At 44.3% G+C, this 23116-nt stretch overlaps 1 protein-coding gene across 14 annotated transcripts in view; it reads left to right on the forward strand.

Annotated features, from left to right (window-relative positions):
- The window catches only part of LOC123520769 (tyrosine-protein phosphatase Lar-like), a 924035-nt gene that overhangs the window by 664920 nt on the left and 235999 nt on the right, over window positions 1-23116 (forward strand). For 12 of the 14 annotated variants that reach the window (XM_045283347.1, XM_045283346.1, XM_045283354.1 and 9 more), the window contains one exon: window positions 22982-23101. The exons of the other annotated variants lie outside the window; for them this stretch is intronic. In XM_045283347.1, coding sequence (XP_045139282.1) covers window positions 22982-23101 — 120 coding nt within the window. The remainder of the gene's footprint in view (window positions 1-22981; window positions 23102-23116) is intronic. 14 annotated transcript variants of the gene reach the window in all.

Raw genomic sequence — 23116 nt, forward strand, 5'->3', positions numbered from 1 at the left:
TAGTAGTAGTAGTACTTCTACTACTACTACTACTACTACTACTTCATTACTACTAATACGACGATGACGTTATTTTGTGTTAAAAATCTTATTACACTAAAAATAATCATTCACAGGAGGTAATATATGTTCCATCTCTCTCTCTCTCTCTCTCTCTCTCTCTCTCTCTCTCTCTCTCTCTCTCTCTCTCTCTCTCTCTCTCTCTCTCTCTCTCTCTCTCTCTCTCTCTCTCTCTCTCTCTCTCTGTGTGTGTGTGTGTGTGTGTGTGTGTGTGTGTGTGTGTGTGTGTGTGTGTGTGTGTGTGTGTGTGTGTGTGTGTCTTTTATTCATTCGCGTCTCTTCTTTTTGGTCTGTCGCCCTTCCCTCCCCAGGCCGACCTTGCTGCCTCGCCTGCCTGAAGGGACGTCACCAGAGAAGGCCGTCTTACATGGCCATTATAACCTGCCTGTGGCCTCTCCCGTCACCCGTCTCCCTATAGACAGGCCCCTAGGCTCTTTCTGTCATTTTGTTCTTCCGCCACCAGCTCCGTCTTGTCCTTCCTGCCCTATTTTCTTTTTTTTTTTCTTATTTATTTTGTACATTTTCTCATCTACCATGCTCGTTATTTTTCTTTCTTTTTTGTCTCCATGTGTTTTGGTCTTTTCATAATATTTTTCCTGCTTTATTTTTCTATTTTTTTCCTTATTTTTCACTGGCTTCTTCACTCTTCTCATTTCTCTTATCTCCATATCTCTTCTCATATCATCCTTGCTTCTCTCTCTTGCTTTTCACTTTTTTTTTCCTTCAACCTCCTTCCTCATACCTTATCTCATTTTTCTTCTCTGCATTTTCCCTTTTTTTCTCTCGCCTCTTTTTCTTCCTTTCTTTGTTTTCACTTCCTTGCTTCTCATCCCACCGATTCTCTTCTTTTGTTCCCTCTCTCTCTTATATTTCTGTCTTTTTCATTTCGTTCCCTCATATCCGTTTTTCATTTAGCCTCTCGTTTTCTTTCTTCTTCTCACACTCCCGTTTTTCTATTATGTTTCTGTCTCCTCTCTTCATGTCTAATTTAATTTCTCCTCTTTCCCTTTAGTCTCCTCCGCACCTCTCCTCCTGTTCATCTACATTCCTGACCTTCTCTTTCTCCTCCCTTATCCCGAAGCTTCATCATTTGTGTCTTTCAAATTACTGTTCTGAGCTTTATTTTTCCTTCATTCTTTGTCAGTTTTCATTCTTGCATATTATTATCTTTGCTTCTCTTATTTTATCCTTTTTTTTTTTCCTGTCGTCTTCCTCCTCCGTCTCATTATTACCATTTCCTGTGTCTTTCTGCTTCTCTCCACCCCTTTCTTCTCTTACATTTGCATATCTTTCTCATCCTCTTTCCTTCACTTCAGCAATTATTCTCTTTCTACATGAATACTTTACTTATTTCTGTCTCTCTTGGGTATTAGGCAGCTGCTTTCAACCTCTGTTCTCACCTCCCATCTCAGTTCAGCTGCAGATATATTAACTGTATGCTTCTATCAATCTGTGCATATTTTATCCGGATATCAATAATTGGTACTTACATATTCATTGTTTAAGAGATCTCTTGTTCGTGGTCCGCATCGCCTTAACGAATAATCCGCCCTTTCTCTGTCCGTCTGGTAGAAAATAACGAGAATAATTATGGTTTCCTCAGATCACTTCGATTTACTTTTATATTCCATTAATGTGTGATTAGAATGGTGCCTCGAGAGGTGAAGCAGAAGTCTGAGGAGGGTGAGGTGATGGGCGCGCTGGGCTGCATCGAGTTTCTGCTGTCATACTGGCTCAAATGTGCGTCATAGTCTCTCTGCCTTACTGTATTTTTTTTTCTTTCCTCTCTTGGTTCGAGGAGAAAGCAAGGAAAGAGACCAACAACAAAATGAGGAGAACAAAAGAATATTTCCGGTGAAAAACTGCGTAGAAAAAAAAGTGGAGAGTGAGAAAATGTCCTGCAGGGCGAGACTTGCTAATAACCAGAGGAAAGTTTGACGAAAGATTCATTTTCACTTCAAATCAAGTTAACTCTCGCCCATGTGTCGAGATGAAGCCCGCGACTACCTGAACACTGCTGCTACCTGTTGCTGTGTTTGGGAGGGGGAATTGGGTGTGGGGAGCAGGGAGGAGATGGAAGGATGGAAGGGAAACAGTTTAACTAGAGGGGCGAAAGATTCAGATTCAGTAAAAAAAAGTAGTTATTCTAGTCATTTGTTGCGAAGAAATAAATAATCAGTAAACTCTCTCTCTCTCTCTCTCTCTCTCTCTCTCTCTCTCTCTCTCTCTCTCTCTCTCTCTCTCTCTCTCTCTCTCTCTCTCTCTCTCTCTCTCTCTCTCTCTCTCTCTCTCTCTCTCTTTTTTTTTTTCTTTATTTTTACACTTTCATCTGTGATCTTCCATTTGTGTTTATAAAGATGGGGATTCCTCGGGACGCTCTCCATACTTGTTGAATAATTGATCATAACCAGCTTCATTATTTTCTTCTTATGTTGTTGTCACTGTTTATGGCGCAGTTTTGTACTATTGTTGTTTTCATTTATTATATTTTTCTTCTCTATTTTTTTGTCTATCTATTTATCTATCTATTTATCTGTCTGTATATTTGTTTTGTTACCTATCCTTGATGTTATTGTTGTTATTATTATCATTGTTTTTATTATTTTTTATTAAGATTGGTGTTAGTATTATCGTCATCATCATCATCATCATCACCATCATCACAGAGCAGTGTCCACCGCCTCTGTCTGCGCTGAGTAACTAAACTTCTCGCCTCCTCCTCTTTGCGCACCAGACCTGTCTCTTCCAACAGACTTTTATCTCCTGCTTTCCTTCATTCTTCCCCTCGCGTCCTCCCGCCACCTCCACTACCCGTCGCCCTTTCATCTTCTTTATCTTTTCTCTCCTCCCATCTCTGTCTCCCTGCATCAGCTCCTCTTTCTTGTCAGTTTTTCCCCACTCTTCTCCCCTGTCACCTTTCCCTTGTCGTTCTTCCTCTCTCCCTGCCTCCTCGCATCTTTTTTCTCTTTTTTTAGCATTTATTCTTTCTTATTCCCGTCTTCTTTACTCGTCCTTCCACCCCTCCTCCTCCTCCTCCTCCTCCTCTTTCCTCCCTCCTCCCTTGATGTTATTTATTCTTCACTAATTTTATATTCATTGCTTCCACTTTACTTTTCTGCCTCTTAATGCGAGCAGGAAATGGCGTGATAAATTCTCTTTATTTGGATATTGTATTTTAAGAAACTGGTGTCAGGTGTGTGTGGTAGCCGACCCTTCCCTTCCTTTCCCTTCCCTTCCTCTCCTCTCCTCTCTCTCTCCTCTCCCGGCCAATAGGAAGAGTGGCTTATCTTCACTTACTCTTTTATATTTTTTACCTTCAACGATCTCGTCTCTTTTCTTGAACGCATTGCGGGAACATGCTATGGTATAAGTAATTCAGATTGTCCTCCCAGTGACTTGTATTGGTTCCTGTAGTTGTATAGGTAAAGCTCGAGTGGTGAAAGGAGATTGAGGAGATAGAATTACTGGGTTTTACTGGTTTGATATGAGTAAGTCGTCATCCGAGTGAGTGATGTTGTTGTCAGTCTACTCTAAAATGGCTCCTGGATTTTTTATACATGTTTTCTGTTGATCAACGCACTTATTACAAGAACACTTCACGGTTTTTCCTCAAGATCTGACAAGCACGCATTCTCAGGGACATCATTCAGACCGAGACCCAGGAGCCAATATAGAGTAGACAGACTGTAGCTCCTGTGGTTGTATAGGTCGAGTTGGGATGGTAAAGAGAGAGATGTGAGGGAGAGGGTGAGTATTGCTGGTTTAACTTCGAGTAGATGAGTTGCCAGTGCATGTGTGCGAGGATAGCTTAGCTCCCTTGTTCCGCTGTGAAATCCTGTAAACTTGATGATGATGAGAATGCCACCGACGAATGCAAAGGAAATTAATCAAACCATACTATTCTTCATACATTCACTTTTATTTTTCCAGTGATTAATGTTAACTGTTAATTGCTGTTGCTGTAATAGAGATGAAAGCCACCACGACCCAAACAGTACCTGCCACAAGCACGTCTATCTCCCCTGCGTCCTTCACTACTGCGTTACACTCTTGTTGTCTGGATGTTTCTCGTACAATCAATACGCTCCGAGTCTCTCCCTCAGATAATCACATCACATTCCCCGGAACTCGACAGCAAGTAACCCCATTTCGTTATCCCTTCCTTCGCTGAGGGTCCCGAATCCATCTTCCTCCCCGGTGCTCTTTCTCAATTGCTATCCTGTGTCAATATTCGGTGTTGCTGGAATGTTCGCGTCCTTAACCCCTTCAGTACCATGACACATTTTCATATATATTCTTCTTACTGTCTGATAATTTTATACAGCTTCAGATATTTATGTGGATGATTAAAATAGTGAAGACCTTAACCACTAATCTTTTCATCTTTTCATATCTATTCATACTATATGGCAATTTTATACAGCTTCAGATATTTATGTGGATGATCTTTTGTTTTTATTTATACTATATATATATTGAAATAGTTGAGACTTTAACCACTAATCTATTCCTCTGTACAGACTCTTCCTAATGTAAATAAAATTGTCTAGTCATACTCCCATTACTGAAGGAGTTAAGACTTCAAGCCTTTATCCTCTCCATGGCACCACGCCCTCTTGGTCCAGCTTCACACACTGGTCTCAGCGTGTATAGCTTCTCGAATGTTTGCTGCGGCACAGGGACAGTCGCCCCTTTGTGTGCTTGTCCTCTGCAACACCACGCCCGCCTTCCTTCCTTCAGCTCCTGCCTCACGCCTCGCTGCTGCATTGTAAGATCACTGTAACATCGATCATATTGGCTTTTTTATGTGACTTTTTCTTTTTCTTTGTTGCGTATGTGTGTGAAATTTCTCTCTCTCTCTCTCTCTCTCTCTCTCTCTCTCTCTCTCTCTCTCTCTCTCTCTCTCTCTCTCTCTCTCTCTCTCTCTCTCTCTCTCTCTCTCTCTCTCCAACAAAACGATATTCTTGCATATCCTCGTATGAAACATCTCGCGTCGAAGGCGCAAGAATCTTCCAAGTATGCTGCTGGCGGCTGCTGGCATGGGGAGGGATCACTGCCCCCTACACCCGACTCACACACTCACAGAGACACAGAACAGAACAGAGCTAAGAACGGAGGTCCGAAGAGATAGAGAGAGAGAGGGAGAGGGAGAGGGAGAGGGAGAGGAAGGAAGGAAGGAAGGAAGGGAGGGAGGGAGAAGAGCCTGGGATTACTGCTTCCCCCTGTCGCTTCTATTGGATTTTATTCCCCGATATTTTGTTTCTCCCCGCATTCCTGGGAGGATTGTGGGGCGGTGGAGAAGATTGTGTGGTGGTGGTGGTGGAGGGGGGTTATGTGATGGTTGTGGTGGTGGAGGGCGTTGTGTGGTGGGCATGAAGATTGTAAGGTGGTAGTGATGTGTAAGTTATGCTGGAAATGATTGCCTGGTGATGTCAGATTCCCGTGGTGTTCATGACTACGAGATGATTGTGGCAGTTGTCGTGGTGATGAAAAGTGTAGTGACGTGTGTGACGCTGAGTGACGCTTCGATGTGCCAATAATAAAGCAGTGGGACGTGTGAAAGGAGCGCCACTGCTTATCATTAGGCGTTTAGTTAGTGTGTAAAGAAAGAGGTGGTTGTAAGTAGGCAGTGTGTTCTCCTAACTCCTCAAGATTATGGCTTTTAATAACATCGATCCTCCGCGCTCTGGTCCCCCTCTGTGGTATCCAATATAACAGCGGCATACCTCTCGTCAAAATGAAGGTTTTGCCGGTAGGTATTCGTGCTTTGGGATGTCTCTTTCTTTTCCCCTTGCACTCTTCTCTCTTGTAAATATATGCATTGAATATTTTGGGGTGAAGTGAGAGGATGTGCAGGCGTGGGCTGGCTGGCGGGTTCCTGGGGCGGGGTGCAGATGGGAAAGTCTCCGGGGAACACCTGACTTGGGTGCCTCAAGTTCGGCCCAAGTTTTTAATTAACATCATCATTTGGTGCGCGCTGGCCTCCTCTGTGCTGCACCGCCGCTTTGTCTCTCCTCCTCCTCCTCCTTCGGTATTGTATATTGATATTTATAGTAAAATTTTAGTTTAGGCCATTTTTCAAAGGCCTTTATAGCTACATAAAAGGGTTTTCTGTTTTTCTTTCCTCTCGTCGTCTCAGTGGCTGCCAATACGGAAGTTAACGGTGAATATAACAACTCTTTTTTATTAGATTTCATAAATTGTTTATTGTTCTGTGTTCTATATTTATCATTGACTATTTATTCATTCCCTTCCGTCACTCTCTTTCGGCTGGCAGTCCTGAAAAGCTGCTCCTCCCCGGTATTTCCCTGGACACGCGCGGCTCAAGATAAGCCTTCCTGCCACCTCTGTGCGTCTTTCACCTGGTGCTTATTTTGCAAACTTTCTTTCCTGTTTACCTTCGCTCTTCTCTTCCTCATTATATATTTATCTTTCGCCCTCGCCTCTTTACCTGCTGCTACTCTCGGCTCGCAGCTTGGGGAGCGGCTTGCCTGCAGGTTAACTACTTATAAAATCAAGCCAAATCTCGACCGTCTCTTCACTCCCTCGGCGTCTTGGTCACCTGTGTCAATTAACACCTTGATGACTATGCTAATGGCGGACCTCACCTGCCCAGAAATGTAATCAAGATACAATTATGAAGTTAACATCCTTAGCTTCAGGTCATTCCTTAAACTACTTGGCAGTAGAGATCGCTTATTCGTGTGAGTCCCGCTGCAAGGGGTAAACCTGAGCTACGTACACTTCATAGGTAATGGTTTTTGGAGGCTTATTTTTGTTTCCTGAAAAGAATAAGTACACGTCTCAGCCCATATTTTCAAGTTTTAATCACGACACTTCTCTGTGTGTGTTGGTGACATGTAAATGTATAGTAATGGATATATCCATGTGTACACCAAACTAAATTTAAAGCCATTATTGCTCAGAATGTTTCAGTGAGATTGGCGAAAGAAAGCTGGAGTCTGTACTAGTATCTGTATTGTCTTTAAAACCATGAAGGAGAGAAGGAGATCAGAAGAGTGTTGTTGGTGATCAAAAAGAAGTTAGGGTAGAGGGAGGGTTTTTGACGTCAACACGAGAGGAACATGGTGCACCAGTATACCTTACCCGGTTATTGTGGCCATCACCGTTAAGTAAAATGCCAGTGGACCTTAAGTCTGTGTCTTGCCTGCTCCATCAACTCACACTTTTCCTTCCTTGTCGACGCAAATTAAAAGAGTTGTCTTTTCTGACAATTCAAGTTTCGAATAGGTAAAGTTTGAATCCTTTGTGAACTTGTCCCGTTGTTGAGGCCCAGTGGAGTGTCTCAAGCTTGCTACGGCCCAAGGTCTCAGGAAGTTGGTCACGACGTGGACAGAGGAGAGCACCGCTGCACAAGCAGGTGTAGCGGTGCGCTTAAGAGGAGAAAACATGAGGGAAGTTAGATACTCCCCCGATAGAAGGATCCTCTTAAATTTTTTGCAATCACGGTCTGGAGGTGAATTCCGTGTTTGCAGGATTTAATTTTGTTCTATGTTCGCTACATGTATTTTCTTTATTAACGTGACGCAAAACTGTCGTGTAAAGTGTCGTTCAAAGAGCGTTAATATTTCATCCAGGTTTCAGTTATTGGCGTCAAGCGTGAAAGGTCGCCAAGTAAATCTGAGTTTAATCTGCAAAGTCCCAGCTGAGCAGTGATCGTCGTCCGGCGCTGCCTGCTGCTGGACTATGCAACTGGATGAGTTTTTCTTTATGTATTTACGAGCGTAATACAAACAGGCATGATTCTCTTATAGCTGGAAAGAAAGAGGCACTTCTCTGAGCACCTGGGTGAATCCATCAGTAGCACGAAATCACTCATCAAACCTGAACGTTCAAGATTGTAGACGAGAAAGCGCAACAAAATCTTGCTGTTGGATATAGGGGCTTGCTTGGTAAGGAGAGAGAAAAAAATGGCACAATAAAGGAGTAAAGAAAAAAAATCAGCATACAGAGGAAGGTAGCGCAAGGTGTAGAGGAGAGTAAAATAAAGATGATGTTGAAGAAGAAAGAAGGAAAGAAGGAGTAGGAGGCAAAAGTGCAGAGGAACTCCCGCTGGTGACGTCAGTTAAGAAGTATCCTAACGAGATACTTGTCTTCTCCATCTCTCTCTTATTCTTCTTACGTTTCTCCGTTGTGTGTGGGTGGCGGGTGGAACGGGGCGGGTCGGGCTGGGACGGGCGGGGTGTACCATGGCGGGGATGAACGCGGCTGGCTGGTGTTCAGTTAAAAGACAGAAACTAAATGACGGTCCTCTAAACTCTAAAATAACGAATATGTAGGTTAACACAACATTTCCATTCACTGTTTTGCGTAAAATATGAAAAGATTTATATTATTGTTGCTATCTGGATAAAAAAAAAAAAAAAAAACTGAAAATTGAAGGACTAAACAATATATAAGTAAACGTGAATTTGACGCATTTGTTAAAGTTTTATTATGATATTTATTCACATGAACCTGAACAATTTTACATATAACAGGTATGTGGATAATATAAGAATAGCAGAACATGTAGAAGAGACAGCGGGGAGATTCTACACACACACACACACACACACACACACACACACACACACACACACACACACACACACACACACACACACACACACACACACACACACACACACACACACACACACACACACACACACACACACAGATTCCCCCGAAGGTCAGCCAGCTCGGCAGCCCAGCAGGAAAGCCAGTGTAGGCAGGGAAGCGACAAAATGGAGAGTGTCCAATAAGGAAGTTCGATAATTAGCTCTTAGGAAAGTTAAGCCGTCGCAAGCCGTGGAGATTATAATGTGCTGCAGCAGGTCCAGTGAGGGTGGCAGGGACGAGGAGCCGCGGGATGAGGGACGCAACTACTGAATGTATTACTGTGCTCGATACTGACACACACACACACACACACACACACACACACAGAAAAGTAGTGACAACGCGTGCCGCCTGTCGTGTTGAGAAGCCGTAAGGAAACAAGGAATTTTGCAGCAATGCGAGGGTCTTACTGGCAGCGTTGACAAAATAGCGAAATTGTAGTGTTTGGTGGCGACTCGTTTGTATGATGGTGTAACTGAGTATTTCAAATCATTCTCTCTCTCTCTCTCTCTCTCTCTCTCTCTCTCTCTCTCTCTCTCTCTCTCTCTCTCTCTCTCTCTCTCTCTCTCTCTCTCTCTCTCTCGGGATTACATAATCAATTTCGTTGATAAAACTAATATCAATAGTCTATCTTTCGTCTGACTTAAGTGTCGAACTGGGAGAAGACCGGAGGACTTACAGTAAAGTGAAAAAGATTACAATGAATACAGAATCTTACTTTACTTATGATCACCATTATACATTATATGACTGACTAACACACAGTTCGTCCCTGACATACACATAGTTGACCATTCCCACAAAGCATGAGACGCCAACTGCCTCTGTACAACACACGCATCCAGTTTAAGTAGGCACACACACAGCAGGCGACCCTTTCCTCACTACACGTGTCCCACAGTACGGTTGAAGGCACAGGAGTTGCTTTCATGTTATATCGACCGGCTCACTCCCGTCAGACGGTGGGATAATCAGTGCCAACTTGTCCAGGATTGCCAACAGCCCTAAGCCACACAATTACGCTGGGTAAACACTGGGGTCGTCAGCTGGTGGCGTCGGGGTGTTGAGGGAGCTAACTATGGAGGGCCAAGGGGGCAACAAGTGTTTAGGCAAGCGGTGGCACAACCCTCGAAAGAAAACGAGCAGAGTAAGGGGAAGGAAGAGGAGAATAATGACGGAAGAGGATGAAGGAGAAGAAAGCAAGGAGGAATGTAAATATTATCGATAGGGGAAGATCTTTAACTGTGTAAATAACGGTAATAAGTAAAGTAAAAGGGAATTCAGGAAAAGAGGAAGAGGAGGACAATAAAAGGAAGGAAGAAGAAGGAACGAATATATAGGAAAAAAATTATGTGGTGATATAGATAACAATAATTAATAAGGTGCATAATAAAAGAAGCAGGTGAAATGTTAAAAAGAACCACAAGATACATTTTAAAGATTATCGGCAAGAATTTACACGATAACAAAAGCAACATTCCTTCAAGTGTTAAATTTCTGATATTGAGAAAAGATGTTCTGATAACCACACAGGAAACATGTATAGAATAAAATAGCTAAAGCAGAAGAAAAGGAGAAGGAGGAAGAGGAGGAGGAGGGTGCAGGTGAAGAGGAGCTGACGAGGCAGACTGTCCCTTGGTAAGCCGGGAGTCGTGCATGGGAGCCGCTGGGTGGTTAGGTGGGTTCAGGATTTGCTTTTGTAGATTCCTGACGAATGAAGATTACAGGCCAAGGGCTGCTTGTGCTTGGGGATTAGTCTTCCTGGATCAAAGGGGAAACACAGTGAGAGAGAGAGAGAGAGAGAGAGAGAGAGAGAGAGAGAGAGAGAGAGAGAGAAAGAGAAAGAAAGAGAGAGAGGAAAATCACAGGTAAATAATTCTTGGGAAATTCAAACCAAGATATGTATGATAAAAGGATCAATATAAACTTATTCAACCATTGTTGCCGCTGCGCTTTACCCATTATGTGTGTGTGTATGTGTGTGTGTTTGTCTGCGTTTGTATGTGTGTGTAGTCAGTGCATGAAAAACTTGTTCAAATGCTGTGTAGTCTATTCGTTTTTCTTTCATTTCCTGAAAAAAATTACAATGTAAATATGAAAAAATATACGTGTGGCATTACTCTTGTTTTCCAATTGTCTAATACACACACACACACACACACACACACACACACACACACACACACACACACACACACACACACACACACACACACACACACACACACACACACACACACACACACACACACATTGATATCCTATTGCAAATGCACCTCAAAGAATATGATACAAAAAATAAAGATGCATTACGTTCGGCCGAGCTGTAACCAAAAGCATCGTTCTATCGCCGTGCCATGTCACATTGCTGGCTCCATCCTCATCACCGCCACACTCTTCAGGGAACTGTGCATTGCTGTGTGGGCTGATTTTAACTACACGGCGATGCATTGTGTAACACCTATACTTTGCAAAATGTTCATAATACTGCATAGGATGCACACAAAATAGTGCATAATATGTACACTAAATTAACATGATGGCCTGCCTAATTGAATGTTTGTGAGAATGATTAACAGATGCAAGATAAGTGAAAGAAAATAACCAATTAAAAATGAGATCTTTAATGTCTTCAAGATGAGTGTTTGTCTCCAAGTTATTCATTTGTCTAAGAGACAAAGGAAGCCAAGGACGTATCGAGGCACAGCAAGCTTTAGACTTGATTAAAGCCGATTTACTTCAGAAATGGCTGAATATGCCAGCCAGTTATCTGAAAGCAACGTCGGGATTCAATACCGAGACTATAACCTGCCTGCCGCGCGTCACGACCCTTCCCTTCCGCCACAGACGCGACAGCCGACCCGAAACCCCGCGCTGGGTCACCGCCCTTTGAACACTCACCTCAGTCCTTGTTCTGCTGCGAAGGACGACCGTCTGACGAAGATGAGGTCAGATGCGGATTAGGATTCCTCTCTGATGATTGAACCAGTCAGTAATGGACCGCATGGCGATGTGATGTCTACTTTGTTCTTCTTGAGAATTTAAATAAATACCGTTGTTGTTTCGAGCATAAGTTGTGTAGTTCTTTATTTGTTTTAGTAAGTATAAATAGCCATGAGGCAAACAGCTTCTCTGCTGCAGAACTCAGCTCCCGCCACTAGCCATTGATGAATGCCACATTATGTCTTTGGAATAAAAGGCTCCGAACGCAGGATATATCAACTTTATGGTGGCTGGCCACAATGTGTACTGAATGCAAAAAAAAAAAAAAAAAGAAAAAGAAGAAGAAAAAAAATGTCCTGCTTTAAAGACTGAGACGGGAATCATTGTGTAATGTTTAGTTGTATTTTCCAGCTCACCTTTAAATTATATAAACGAATAATAGATAAATAAAAAAAAAACATATATACTAGAATATTTAAAAGAAAATAATTGGAAATGATACATCACTGTTAAGAGGCAATCCCTGTGTGGTGTGCGGGGCGTGGAGCTCATCACGGCATCAGCGGGTAATGGGGAACTCAGCCTTACCTGAGCTCGGCGCGGCGCGGTGTGGACCATCCGTCATGTGTCTGTGGAATGTTCCTCATAACAGCCTGCGAGGCACCACCACCGTCCTCCTGCCGCCTCCCGCCTCCGCCCACCACAGCCGCTGTCAGGGAACACTGCCTGCTGCTTCCCCGACAAAATATTATGCTAAATTTTTCCTCATTCATAAATATTTTAGAACACACACACACACACACACACACAGAGAGAGAGAGAGAGAGAGAGAGAGAGAGAGAGAGAGAGAGAGAAGGTAGAATACGGCAGGATAAGATATGAGTGCGGCAAAAGAAGCCATACTTTACCTGTGTCTTGGTAGATCAGGCGGGAGAACTCCGGTCCATTAGGCATCGTCAGGTAGCAGGCAGCAGGTAGTCAGTCCTTCCCTCTCAGGTGGGCAATCCTCCTCCTCCTCCTCTTCCTCCAATCCTTATCTTCATCCTCCTCTTAACTCCCTCCACCCGCCACTTCCCCATCCCTGCTTCTCTTCCTCTTCCTCCTTCTCCTTCCTCCTCCTCGTTCTCCTCCTCCCCGTAATTTCACTAATGCACCTCCTCCCCCACTCAAAGCCAAATTAAGTGTGATACTCCACAAATTGTCCCTCCACGGCCAACCAACCTAGAGAGAGAGAGAGAGAGAGAGAGAGAGAGAGAGAGAGAGAGAGAGAGAGAGAGAGAGAGAAAAGGATAGTAATGAAGCGCAGGAAAGATAGAGAGAGGAAGAGAGAGTCGGTAAAAGAATGTAAACAACAACGTGTGTGTGTGTGTGTGTGTGTGTGTGTGTGTGTGTGTGTGTGTCAGTTGTAACGAAAAAGATCGACAGGCAAGTGAAATGGAAGAAAACGCGAACGAAAGTATATATATCTGTGAATAAATAGTGGGTGTGGAGGAGAAGAGGAGAAGGGAAGAAGAGAGGGGGAGACAGGCGGTATGCTCATTAGAGTAAGTGAGGCAGAGTATTAAACTGTTTATGCTGCCATCACCACTCTCTCTCTCTCTCTCTCTCTCTCTCTCTCTCTCTCTCTCTCTCTCTCTCTCTCTCTCTCTCTCTCTCTCTCTCTCTCCCCATTACTTAAACTCGTTTGCTTTTTCACTTTTTCGTCTGTTTATTTACAGAATTTCTCAACTCGCTGTTTCCTCTTGTTCGTTTTCTCTCTTTCTCTCCCTCCTCCCCTCCTCTCTCTCTCTCTCTCTCTCTCTCTCTCTCTCTCTCTCTCTCTCTCTCTCTCTCTCTCTCTCTCTCTCTCTCTCTCTCTCTCTCTCTCTCTCTCTCTCTCTCTCTCTCTCTCTCTCTTGCTTTTAAAAATGCTTCGTTTTTGTTAGCCTTGCCTTTGTATTTTCCCTTCCTTTTCGTCTTTTCATTCCTTTCTTTTAGCCCATTTTTGGCGTATCAGTTTGTGTTGAATATCTTCTTCCTGTCTATCCCTTTCTCTTCCAGCTCTTTTCTGCCTTTGCTTCTCATCTTTCCCTCGTACCCTGGCATTTCTTCATTTCGACTCTTCCAATAGTCCTCCAACTTTATCCTGTTGCTGTGTTTTATGGCATCCTCCGCCTGGCTTGTGCTGCAGCTTTTCATGACCCCAGCTGTTATCCACCATTCGGACATTTCTACAATTCACGCCAAAATAGAGAGAGAGAGAGAGAGAGAGAGAGAGAGAGAGGGAGGGTGGATGCATCACTTGCAATCGAAGCACTTTTTCATACGTATTTTTCAGCCTTTCTCTCCCCAGCCCAGTGGCCGGTCCTCCCCTCCCTTTAGTAATTCGGGGTGAGTGGTAGGTCCAGGGTATCGCAGTGTCCTTGTGTTTTGGTCCATGTGCCGTCCCTCGTGCCCGGCCCTTATGCTCCGCCCTTTGCTTGGTGTTGAGTGCCTTGGAACACTAGGGCGGGGAAAAGTCACAGTCACAGTAGAGTTTTCCACGTCCAGCGAAATGGTAAAAGAAAAGTTTGTTTGTGGTCGATGCGTAGAGTACAAGTCGGTGGATGGTGGCTGTACTAGAATGCATCGTAATGGATCCAAGCGTCTCCTAATGACAATATTTCAGGTGGTACTTGAGTGGCATGTGATACTTTCAGTTTGTCTCAGCTTGACTTGTCTCGTCTCGTTCCCGTGTCGTGCGTTGTTATTCTGAAATTTCAGGAGCGCTAGATTCGTTCCATGTCAAAACCTCCTGGTGACTAAGTTTGGTGCTGTTTTCAGAAATGTGGTGCATTACATAGTTTTTCACTCTCCAAATAAAATCACTCCTGCAACCTTTATTTCAAGCGCGGCACCTAAGGAAGGAGACAAGTGCATTATTAGTTTCTCTCTCCCTTTTGGTCCAATTTCCGCTTCCCTTAGTGTGTTCTGTGGTTGTTAATCCCACCAATTTGCCGAGGCCGCGACCCCAACTTGCCGGAGGAGGAAGGAGCTGGTTTGGGTTCCTTACTTCCCCAGAAACCGTCGCTGTGTGGCGTCCCGGCCCCCAGTTTGTAGCTGCCGTGATCGATTGGTCCCGTAGCATCCCTCCCTCCTTTGCGAAACCATGTAAAAGGCATCACGTGAGATTTTATTCTCATTTTTCGTTGTAAAAAGGACCTCAGAAAATATTAGTGACCTCTTGTAAGTAAAATGTGTCCATTCCTCTCCTTGTGTCCTGTGAGTGAGAGGAAAGATGTGAACAAGTGAAGAGGCCCCAGGAAAGGCAGAGAGGTGAGACGAGGGGAGGAATAGAGGAGGTGAGATACCGGGAAGAGAGAGGAGAGCAAGCGGCAGGATGAGAAGTAGCAAGGAGGGCCGAGACCTGGCAGGGTGAGAGGGAGAGAGGTGTGCGCTGAAGGGAGCCCTCGTGCCTCCCGTCCATGTTAGCTGAAACTAATACCATTATGGCGAGGGGGAGAGGGTAGCCACCACGGTGATGAATGTAGTGTGTGTGTGTGTGTGTGTGTGTGTGTGTGTGTGTGTGTGTGTGTGTGTGTGTGTGTGTGTGTGTGTGTGTGTGTGTGTGTGTGTGTGTGTGTGTGTGTGTGTGACCAAACGAGCAGAATTAAAAGATTGAAAAAAAAAAAGTTGAATTGCGTGCATTTGATATGGTTCAGGTTGGCGTGCGCCGAGAGAGCGCTTATCGTTAACTAGCTCGTTTGAACTCCACCAGCTCATCTCGGCTGTTTAATCTCTAACACTAACAAGTAGGCTTTGCGGTGTTCGAATATGTCAACACATTAACTCCGCTGTGGCCGCCGTGACACTGAATGTATATGTATTCTCTCTCTCTCTCTCTCTCTCTCTCTCTCTCTCTCTCTCTCTCTCTCTCTCTCTCTCTCTCTCTCTCTCTCTCTTGCGTCTAGTTATGCTATTCTTTCCCCTGCAAAAAAAAACCTTCCTTCCCTTCAAACCGGGCCCTGCCACTCCCACAGGCTACACATCGTCACGTCAGATTTCAGCGGTCATATTAGTTTCCTCTCTATTTTCAGGTTAGCATTTTTTTTTTTTTTTTTGCATAAACTTTTTTTTCAATCAGTATAGTGAGCAAAGAATAATTACGTTGGGCTGGGGGCTGGCCGTCGTGAGGAGGGGCGAGCAATTTTGCTAATTGCATGTGTACGTATGTGTATGCATTGTTGTGTGTATGTGTGTGTGTGTGTGTGTGTGTGTGTGTGTGTGTGTGTGTGTGTGTGTGTGTGTGTGTGTGTGTGTGTGTGTGTGTGTGTGTATGTGCGTGTGCGTGTGTGTGTGTGTAGAGAGAGAGAGAGAGAGAGAGAGAGGACTGATGAAAGAAGGAATAGGAAAGGAAGAGACTGAATGGGGAACGAGAGAAATGGAAAGAATATTAAAGAAAAAACGTGAGAAATAAAGGAGAGAATATGATAAAAGAAGAGAGAGAGAGAGAGAGAGAGAGAGAGAGAGAGAGAGAGAGAGAGAGAGAGAGAGAGAGAGAGAGAGAGAGAGAGAGACCCTAAAGAATATTCTGGCCACCAACACTACCTGCGGCGCTTCTTTCCCTCCCGCCGCCGTTGCCGAGGCACTCCTGCTCCGCGCAATGTACCTACTCTTAAATTTGCGTTAGTGAGGGACGCACTAGGCATGGCAAAGCTTTCTAAATAGCTGCCACATAAACGTCGCGGCAGAGTTAGGACAAGCAGGTTTATGGAACTTTCCTGAGAGCGTGTGTGTGTGTGTGTGTGTGTGTGTGTGTGTGTGTGTGTGTGTGTGTGTATGTGGGAGAGAGGGAAGCTGGTGGATGGACGAACGTATGTGTGGTGGGATTTAGGGGTTAAGTGTGGATGTCGGGTTTGCTTGTCTACTTGTTTTTTTTCCTTCAAGAGTGCACTGAGTCAGATGGAGCTATACTCGTAGAGACCTGATGAATTGGGCTGTCTAGAGGTAGAAGTTTGTTGTTTTTGTTATTGTTGTTGTTGTTGTTGTTGTTGTTGTTGTTGTTGTTGTTGTGTGTGTGTGTGTGTGTGTGTGTGTGTGTGTGTGTGTGTGTGTGTGTGTGTGTGAGTGATGGGTTCGTGATCATATTTATAATTCATCCTCCTTCCCAGTGCCAGCGGCAAAAAATTGTGCTTTGGAATAATACTGTTGGTTATTTTTTGTTCACATATTGTTAGTTGTGCAACCTGTGCTACAACATACTACACCAATACACTGTCATACATACACAAGCCACATTCTGATGCTCTGAAGGGCTGGTTTTAAAAGTGTGTTGCGTGTAACGTAATGAAAACGATCAGTCTCATCGTGTTCATTATTTTATTTTGTTTGGCATTTTTAACACACCGGTTATTTTTGTTGTATTTAGTATCATGTTTGCATTAACGTTCTTTATAGTCGTGGTGTAGCGCTGGGCCAGCACGACCACATTTCGGTAGCGGTGTTCCTGCTAAAGGCTGGTGTTGCTCCCAGTCCACCTGTGCTAAATATTATCATGGTTACTGACATACTTATTAACTAATTGTTCCACAACTCTAGTGATCGTTTTGTACATAATTCTTTACAGTTTAGTATCTTTTTTTTATAAAAGAGCAGCAAACTGAAAAGCCTAAAAACCTTTTTGTGGTGCCTTCATATGCGTCAATGTTACTGGTCGTGTAAAACATTGAGGAGTGCTTCCACTCCACGGTCTTGCATTTATGGATCCGTCCCATCAGTGGCGGCATGCCGGTGCCTCGTGGAGTGGGTGGCGCGTGCCGGGCAGCTCGTGGGTGAGAGTGAGTGCCATGTAGGGTTACCTGAGCGGACCGAGTCAGGAAGAAGTGAGGCAAAATCCCGCGATGCTAGCGTGCCAAGCCACCCTCCATCGCCCCACTGCCCTTACCCTGTACTTCAGCCCATCCCGTCCCCACCCTCCCACATCAGCCCTTGCCTTCGCCTGAACCCTCCTCCTGTACCAACCGATGGAAACTGCCAAGTCCACTTAGACAAATTTCAACTTTTTCTCTTTTCTCTTCTTTTACTGAATAAGAACGTATAGGGATGTATACATACATTTATTTTCCTTCTTTATCTTTACTCGTCTGGAGTGAATCAGGCGATGCAGCATCAACCTTTCTCGGTGGGCCGTCACTTGCGGGACATGACTCAGAAGCTCTTATGAATTTAAATAAGAAAAGAATTGCTGAAAGGAATAAGCCTGTTTTTGTTTTGCTTTTTTTCAAGAAACGTTTTGAACTGTGTGTGTGTGTGTGTGTGTGTGTGTGTGTGTGTGTGTGTGTGTGTGTGTGTGTGTGTGTGTGTGTGTGTGTGTGTGTGTGTGTGTGTGTGTGTGTGTGTGTGTGTGTGTGTGTGTGTGTGTGTGTGTGTGTGTGTGTGTGTGTGTGTGTGTGTGTGTGTGTGTGTGTGTGTGTGTGTGTGTGTCTGTGTGTGTGTCTGTGCGTGTGTGTATGTGTGTTCAGCCAAAAAAAAGAAAGAATACTTAACATGTACGTGTATTATTCAGTCTTTTATTGGCCTAGTGATCCTTACACTCCCAAGCTGAGATACGCTCATTCATGCTGAAACTTGATGATTTACCGAATGCAGCATCAAATGATTGCTTGCAGGAAAGTTCTTGCTTTAATGAATGCTAAGTATATTGTATTTTGCTACCAAATTCTCGTTGTTTCTATTGAATTTCATAAGGTTTAGTTTGGACATTTTTGAGTGATCTCTAGGTATTTAGCACACTCTGCATTTGAGAAGTTAGTTTTCAAGATAAGTAACGAGTGAAATATTTTTGCATTAGATCTCACCAATCCTTAATTCTCTTTGTTTGACCTCTCCTTGGAATGACTTTCATTAGCTTTTGCTTATGGGTTAGGATATTTTTGTGTTTTGCTTCTTCTTTTTCAAACAAGGTCGTGCAGGGAGCTCCTCATGTTGATGTGCCTGGCGAAACAAAAACTGTAGATGTTGACCTCAAAGTTTAAATTTTTTTTCATGACTATTTTCTTCTTATTATATATAATATCACAGTTTGATTAGTCTTTGTTTCTGTCCATTGCACAACTTTCTGCTTCATAAGACTGCAATTCACAGTAATACCTGTTCTTATGTGCTGCTTTCAAAATGAAATTAACATTTTTTTTTATGGAATTATGTCTTTCTCTTTTTTTTTTTTTTTTTTGTCGAATTCCTTTCTTCATTTGAGTTATTTATAGTTCTCTGCAGCAGCGCACATCAACGGCAGTCTTGAAAACGATTGCGTTACTGCACGGACGTCGTGTTTACATGTTTCCCACTTTAATGTCAACGGCTACAATTTTGAGTTGATTACAGAGACGATGCCGGTGTTCCCCTCTACACTTGATTATAAGGACAACACTCATACACATTTCGTCTTTTTTTTTTTTTTGCCTCATATTCGCTGCAGTTATTATGAATAATGGGGAGCCATGAACAACAGGATCAGCCAGGACGTCACAAGACAATACTGAGCTGCTTTCCTGGGAGTGTGGGGCGGCGGCGGCTGTGGCGGTCTTTGATGACAGCCTCTTAATTGTCGTGTGTCGGTGGGTCGTGGGGGGTTGGTAATGCTTGGACAATTCGGTCGGAGGGAATTTTATGAGTGTGGTGGTCATGGTGGGCTGGCAGTGAGTCGCAGTGTTTGGAGGCTGATGAGAGGATTACCCTGATAATAGGAAGGGTTAGGTGCGCATGAGAACCGTTTTGTGGAGGATTATATTTCCATACCCAGTAATGAGGTGTCCTCCCATGCACTGCTCCCTCCTCCTACACCTGTCTCTCCAGCTATACCTCTCCCTGTTTCTCCTCCCACCCTGGCCCCCACCCCATCTACAGTGTCTCTCCCCATTTTGCCTCCCATCTCTCAGTACATCAGCGTGTCATTGTACATCCCGAACGCCTGAATATACTACGTGCTCCTGCAAACTGCCGCCGCCATGACAGCAGCAGCGCGACTCATTCTGGGAGAAGCACCACTCCCGCCTGTGTTGTGTTTACATCCCCATTTCACGAGCACAATCCATCCCAGCGGGCCCCATTTCCTTCCTTTCAGCAGCAGTTCATACTTTTTTTGTGTGTGGGGGGGGGCGCATCATGTTTTATTTTTATGTTTTTAGTTTAGTTTAGAGTTGCACGGTATTTTGTTGGTGCATTTTTTGGCACGCATATATGCCCCATGCATTCACACATATAAACATACCTATACACACACACACACACACACACACACACACACACACACACACACACACACACACACACACACAAACACACACGAAGGTCTACAAACACTGGTATCCGAGCATATTTATACACGCACAGCACTCAGCAAACCTCCGCTTCACCTCCTCTTTCCTTCATTCAGGCACTGAGATTATGAAAAAATAATACGCACACACTTTTATTGCCGATTTATTTGTAAAAGCACTAATGAAATTAAGAGATGAGGGGAAGCTATTATTGGATGGACGCAGAGGAAAAAGAAAAGGAGAGGAGGAGCTGCCCCACTACCACCATTGCTTCTACAGGAGGGAGTGGAGTGGGAGGTGGAGGGGATGTGGATGCGATCAAGCTTCGGATATTGTCATGGGGGAGAGATTCATAAAGTCGCCCCCATAGCTAGCACTCCATGACTCAGACAATGGAGGGGACACGCAGGCGGGGACAGCGTGATGCATCGGGGGAGGAGGACGAGAAGGGGATAGGGAGGGACGGGAGGATGGCGGGAATGTGGAGGGACAGCTGGCGCGCCGTCCTCTCATATTTGATTCTTTACACCCGCTGCTCCCTTTTTATGACGCCAGTTTTTCCTCAATTTACGATTTTTTTTTTCAAAGGGGCACTCTTCTCTTACAGCCTCCATCGTGTGTGTGTGTGTGTGTGTGTGTGTGTGTGTGTGTGTGTGTGTGTGTGTGTGTGTTTGTGTGTGTTTTGTCCATGCCTGCCTCCAGAAGTCACCGCGCATTGTTTGACTGTCATGCATGCAACATTCCTCGTATTGTTCAGTGTGTCCTGCTTTTGCTTATCTTTTCCCAATTCTTCCTTCTCACCTCCCCACCCAGCAGCGATCCTACGTACCTGAAGACGCCATAACTCTGGCCTAACCTGGCATATGTTGGAAGGTTTTACGGCAAGATAAACTGCCGGGCTTCTTGCGACGCCCCAGCTGGCCAAGCCGGGTTTTGCCCGGACGTGCATACGTGATGGCTGGCGAGAGATTTACATCCACTTTTAGAAGAATGTCCTTTCTGTGGCGTTCCTACTGGTAGCCAATTTTGAGGAACAGGAATGTTTAGGACGCCGTCTGTATGGGAGCCGCTGTAGGAAAGTCACATAATGAGGAGCGTGGATTGCCCTCCGATATGTTGTTGTGAGACATCACGAGGACAAATCAAGATCGATGAAGATCATGTGCTTGATGTCTGCATCAGGCAATAGAAATTAACTTTAACATCTTCTCACTCTAATGAAAAAAATAACTCGGTCAATATTTGATATTAATGATAATGTCATCTAAGGAGAACGACTGTGACCGGGAAAACAGGTATCCCAGCCATTATGTGAAAGAGCTGAACCTGGACGGCACACGATGCGAGGGACGGTTGATCTTGTGGCGCCGATGTAATCTGAAATGACTAGAAAGAAGACTCAGAATGACTGGCTGTGAAGCAGGCACTGGAGAGGGACTTGTCGGAGAAGGCTCGGAGGCTGAGTGGAGGTCACCTGAGGCTTGGAGGTTGAGTGGTGGCCATCTAGGAATATTGCAATTGGGAAGATGGAAGAGCGGGAGCCCAATAACGCTGAGGGTCCCCTCCTCCGATGGTTTATGAAGCTTAAAAGAATATGTGGGTGATAAGGGGCACGGGAAGGAGGCGTCGACGGGGCGTCTCTCCGTCATGGCCTCCAGCGAGGTGACTTACGAGTCGCCTTATTGTGGTGGTGATAGTCCAAGACGGAGCACCCCAAACGTTTTAATATGGAGTTCACTTTTCTGCCTCGTTGCGCAAGTTTGGATGTGTTGCTGACGCCAATAGGTTTTATAAGGCGTTTCCTGATTTATTGTGATGTGTTAAGCAATTCTCGTGTCGGCAGGGTACTTGGCTGCAGCTAAGACCAGGGAGGAGATGGCTTCGTAAAGATAATTTGAATGCCTTTTGCCTATACACAAGTTTCATTTTTTTTTTTCTTTATGTCAAAGAAAATTTTTGATATATCAATTAATTTTTTAGTGCATTTGAATCTTACCCAGCAGACGCGTTTTTACTGTACATTATCTTAGTGCATGTTTCAGGAACATTTGTGGTCACAAGCACCCCAGCAGCTGACCGCACGCCGAGACAGGTGACTAAATGTATGTTTTGCATATGACTGTAATTTACTAGTACCTGCTTATTAGTCAGGCCATTGTGAGTGATACTCGAGCTGTTATGAGGGCATCCCAGGAGCGCCGAGCCGCCCTGCCACCTGAACTGGCGGGTAAATCAGGCATAATGGCTACTGTGATTACAGTTTCATGAACGTATGAGAAAAACTTCCCACGTTTCGCGCAACGAATTTTGAAAAAGAAAAAAGAAACTATTATGGGGAAACCGTGTGGCTGGAGATGGTAAGAGAGAAGGAAAAATGAGGAGACAAGTAAAGCGTAAGGAGGAACAGGAAGATGATAAAGGTACTGTGACTCTACTGCCGCCTCCACTTTATGCGTCACCCGATAACTTCATAGAAAATTTCCTCGTGGGTATTACCAAATCGCATTCGTTCTCATGGCGTCCGAGCTAATGAACTTAGGAAAATTACCTTTACTGCCTCCCGTTATTGATATTTCACTCGGAGCACTGTTAATATTTCATGTGGAACATCTTCTTAGCCGCCTCTATTTATCAACCAGTATTTTTTCATCGTGTCGGGTCTGTATGTATTTCCTTGGTGTTATGGAAAGGGCAACCTGTAAATGAATTGTTTTTTTTCTTTCTCTCATTCTCTCATGTCAATTTAATTGCCTTTTTTAATTGTTTGATTATATAAATCATAAATTATTGTTATGAAGCTTTACCTCACACAGCAACTTGTTTACTTATTTAGTCGTGAAGTAAAATAACATGTTATTGGGAAGTTTCATGTTTATAAGAGCTGGGAAGATGTCGGGGACGTGTGTTGTGTGCGAGTCAGGGAGAGGGAGGGTCGAGAGACAGTGTACCAACACCCTGCAACACCCTGTTACTGGAAATAAACATGCGGATAAAATGAGACAAAGATGCCTTACAAGGCAGCTTGGGTGGGCAGACATGGCCTTTACATGGGCACCTCCCTACCTTCTATGGTACAGCCGCTGCCACGGCAGATACGACCAACTCCAACAGTACTGCTGAAGGCGACCCGGGAGGAGGGGAAGACGACACCATCAGTCTTCCGGATAAAGTCTTCCCCTTCATAGAGTTCAACACTCGTAAGTATAATCCGC

Source organism: Portunus trituberculatus, chromosome 47 (assembly GCF_017591435.1).
Source record: "Portunus trituberculatus isolate SZX2019 chromosome 47, ASM1759143v1, whole genome shotgun sequence".
Classification (NCBI taxonomy): domain Eukaryota; kingdom Metazoa; phylum Arthropoda; class Malacostraca; order Decapoda; family Portunidae; genus Portunus; species Portunus trituberculatus.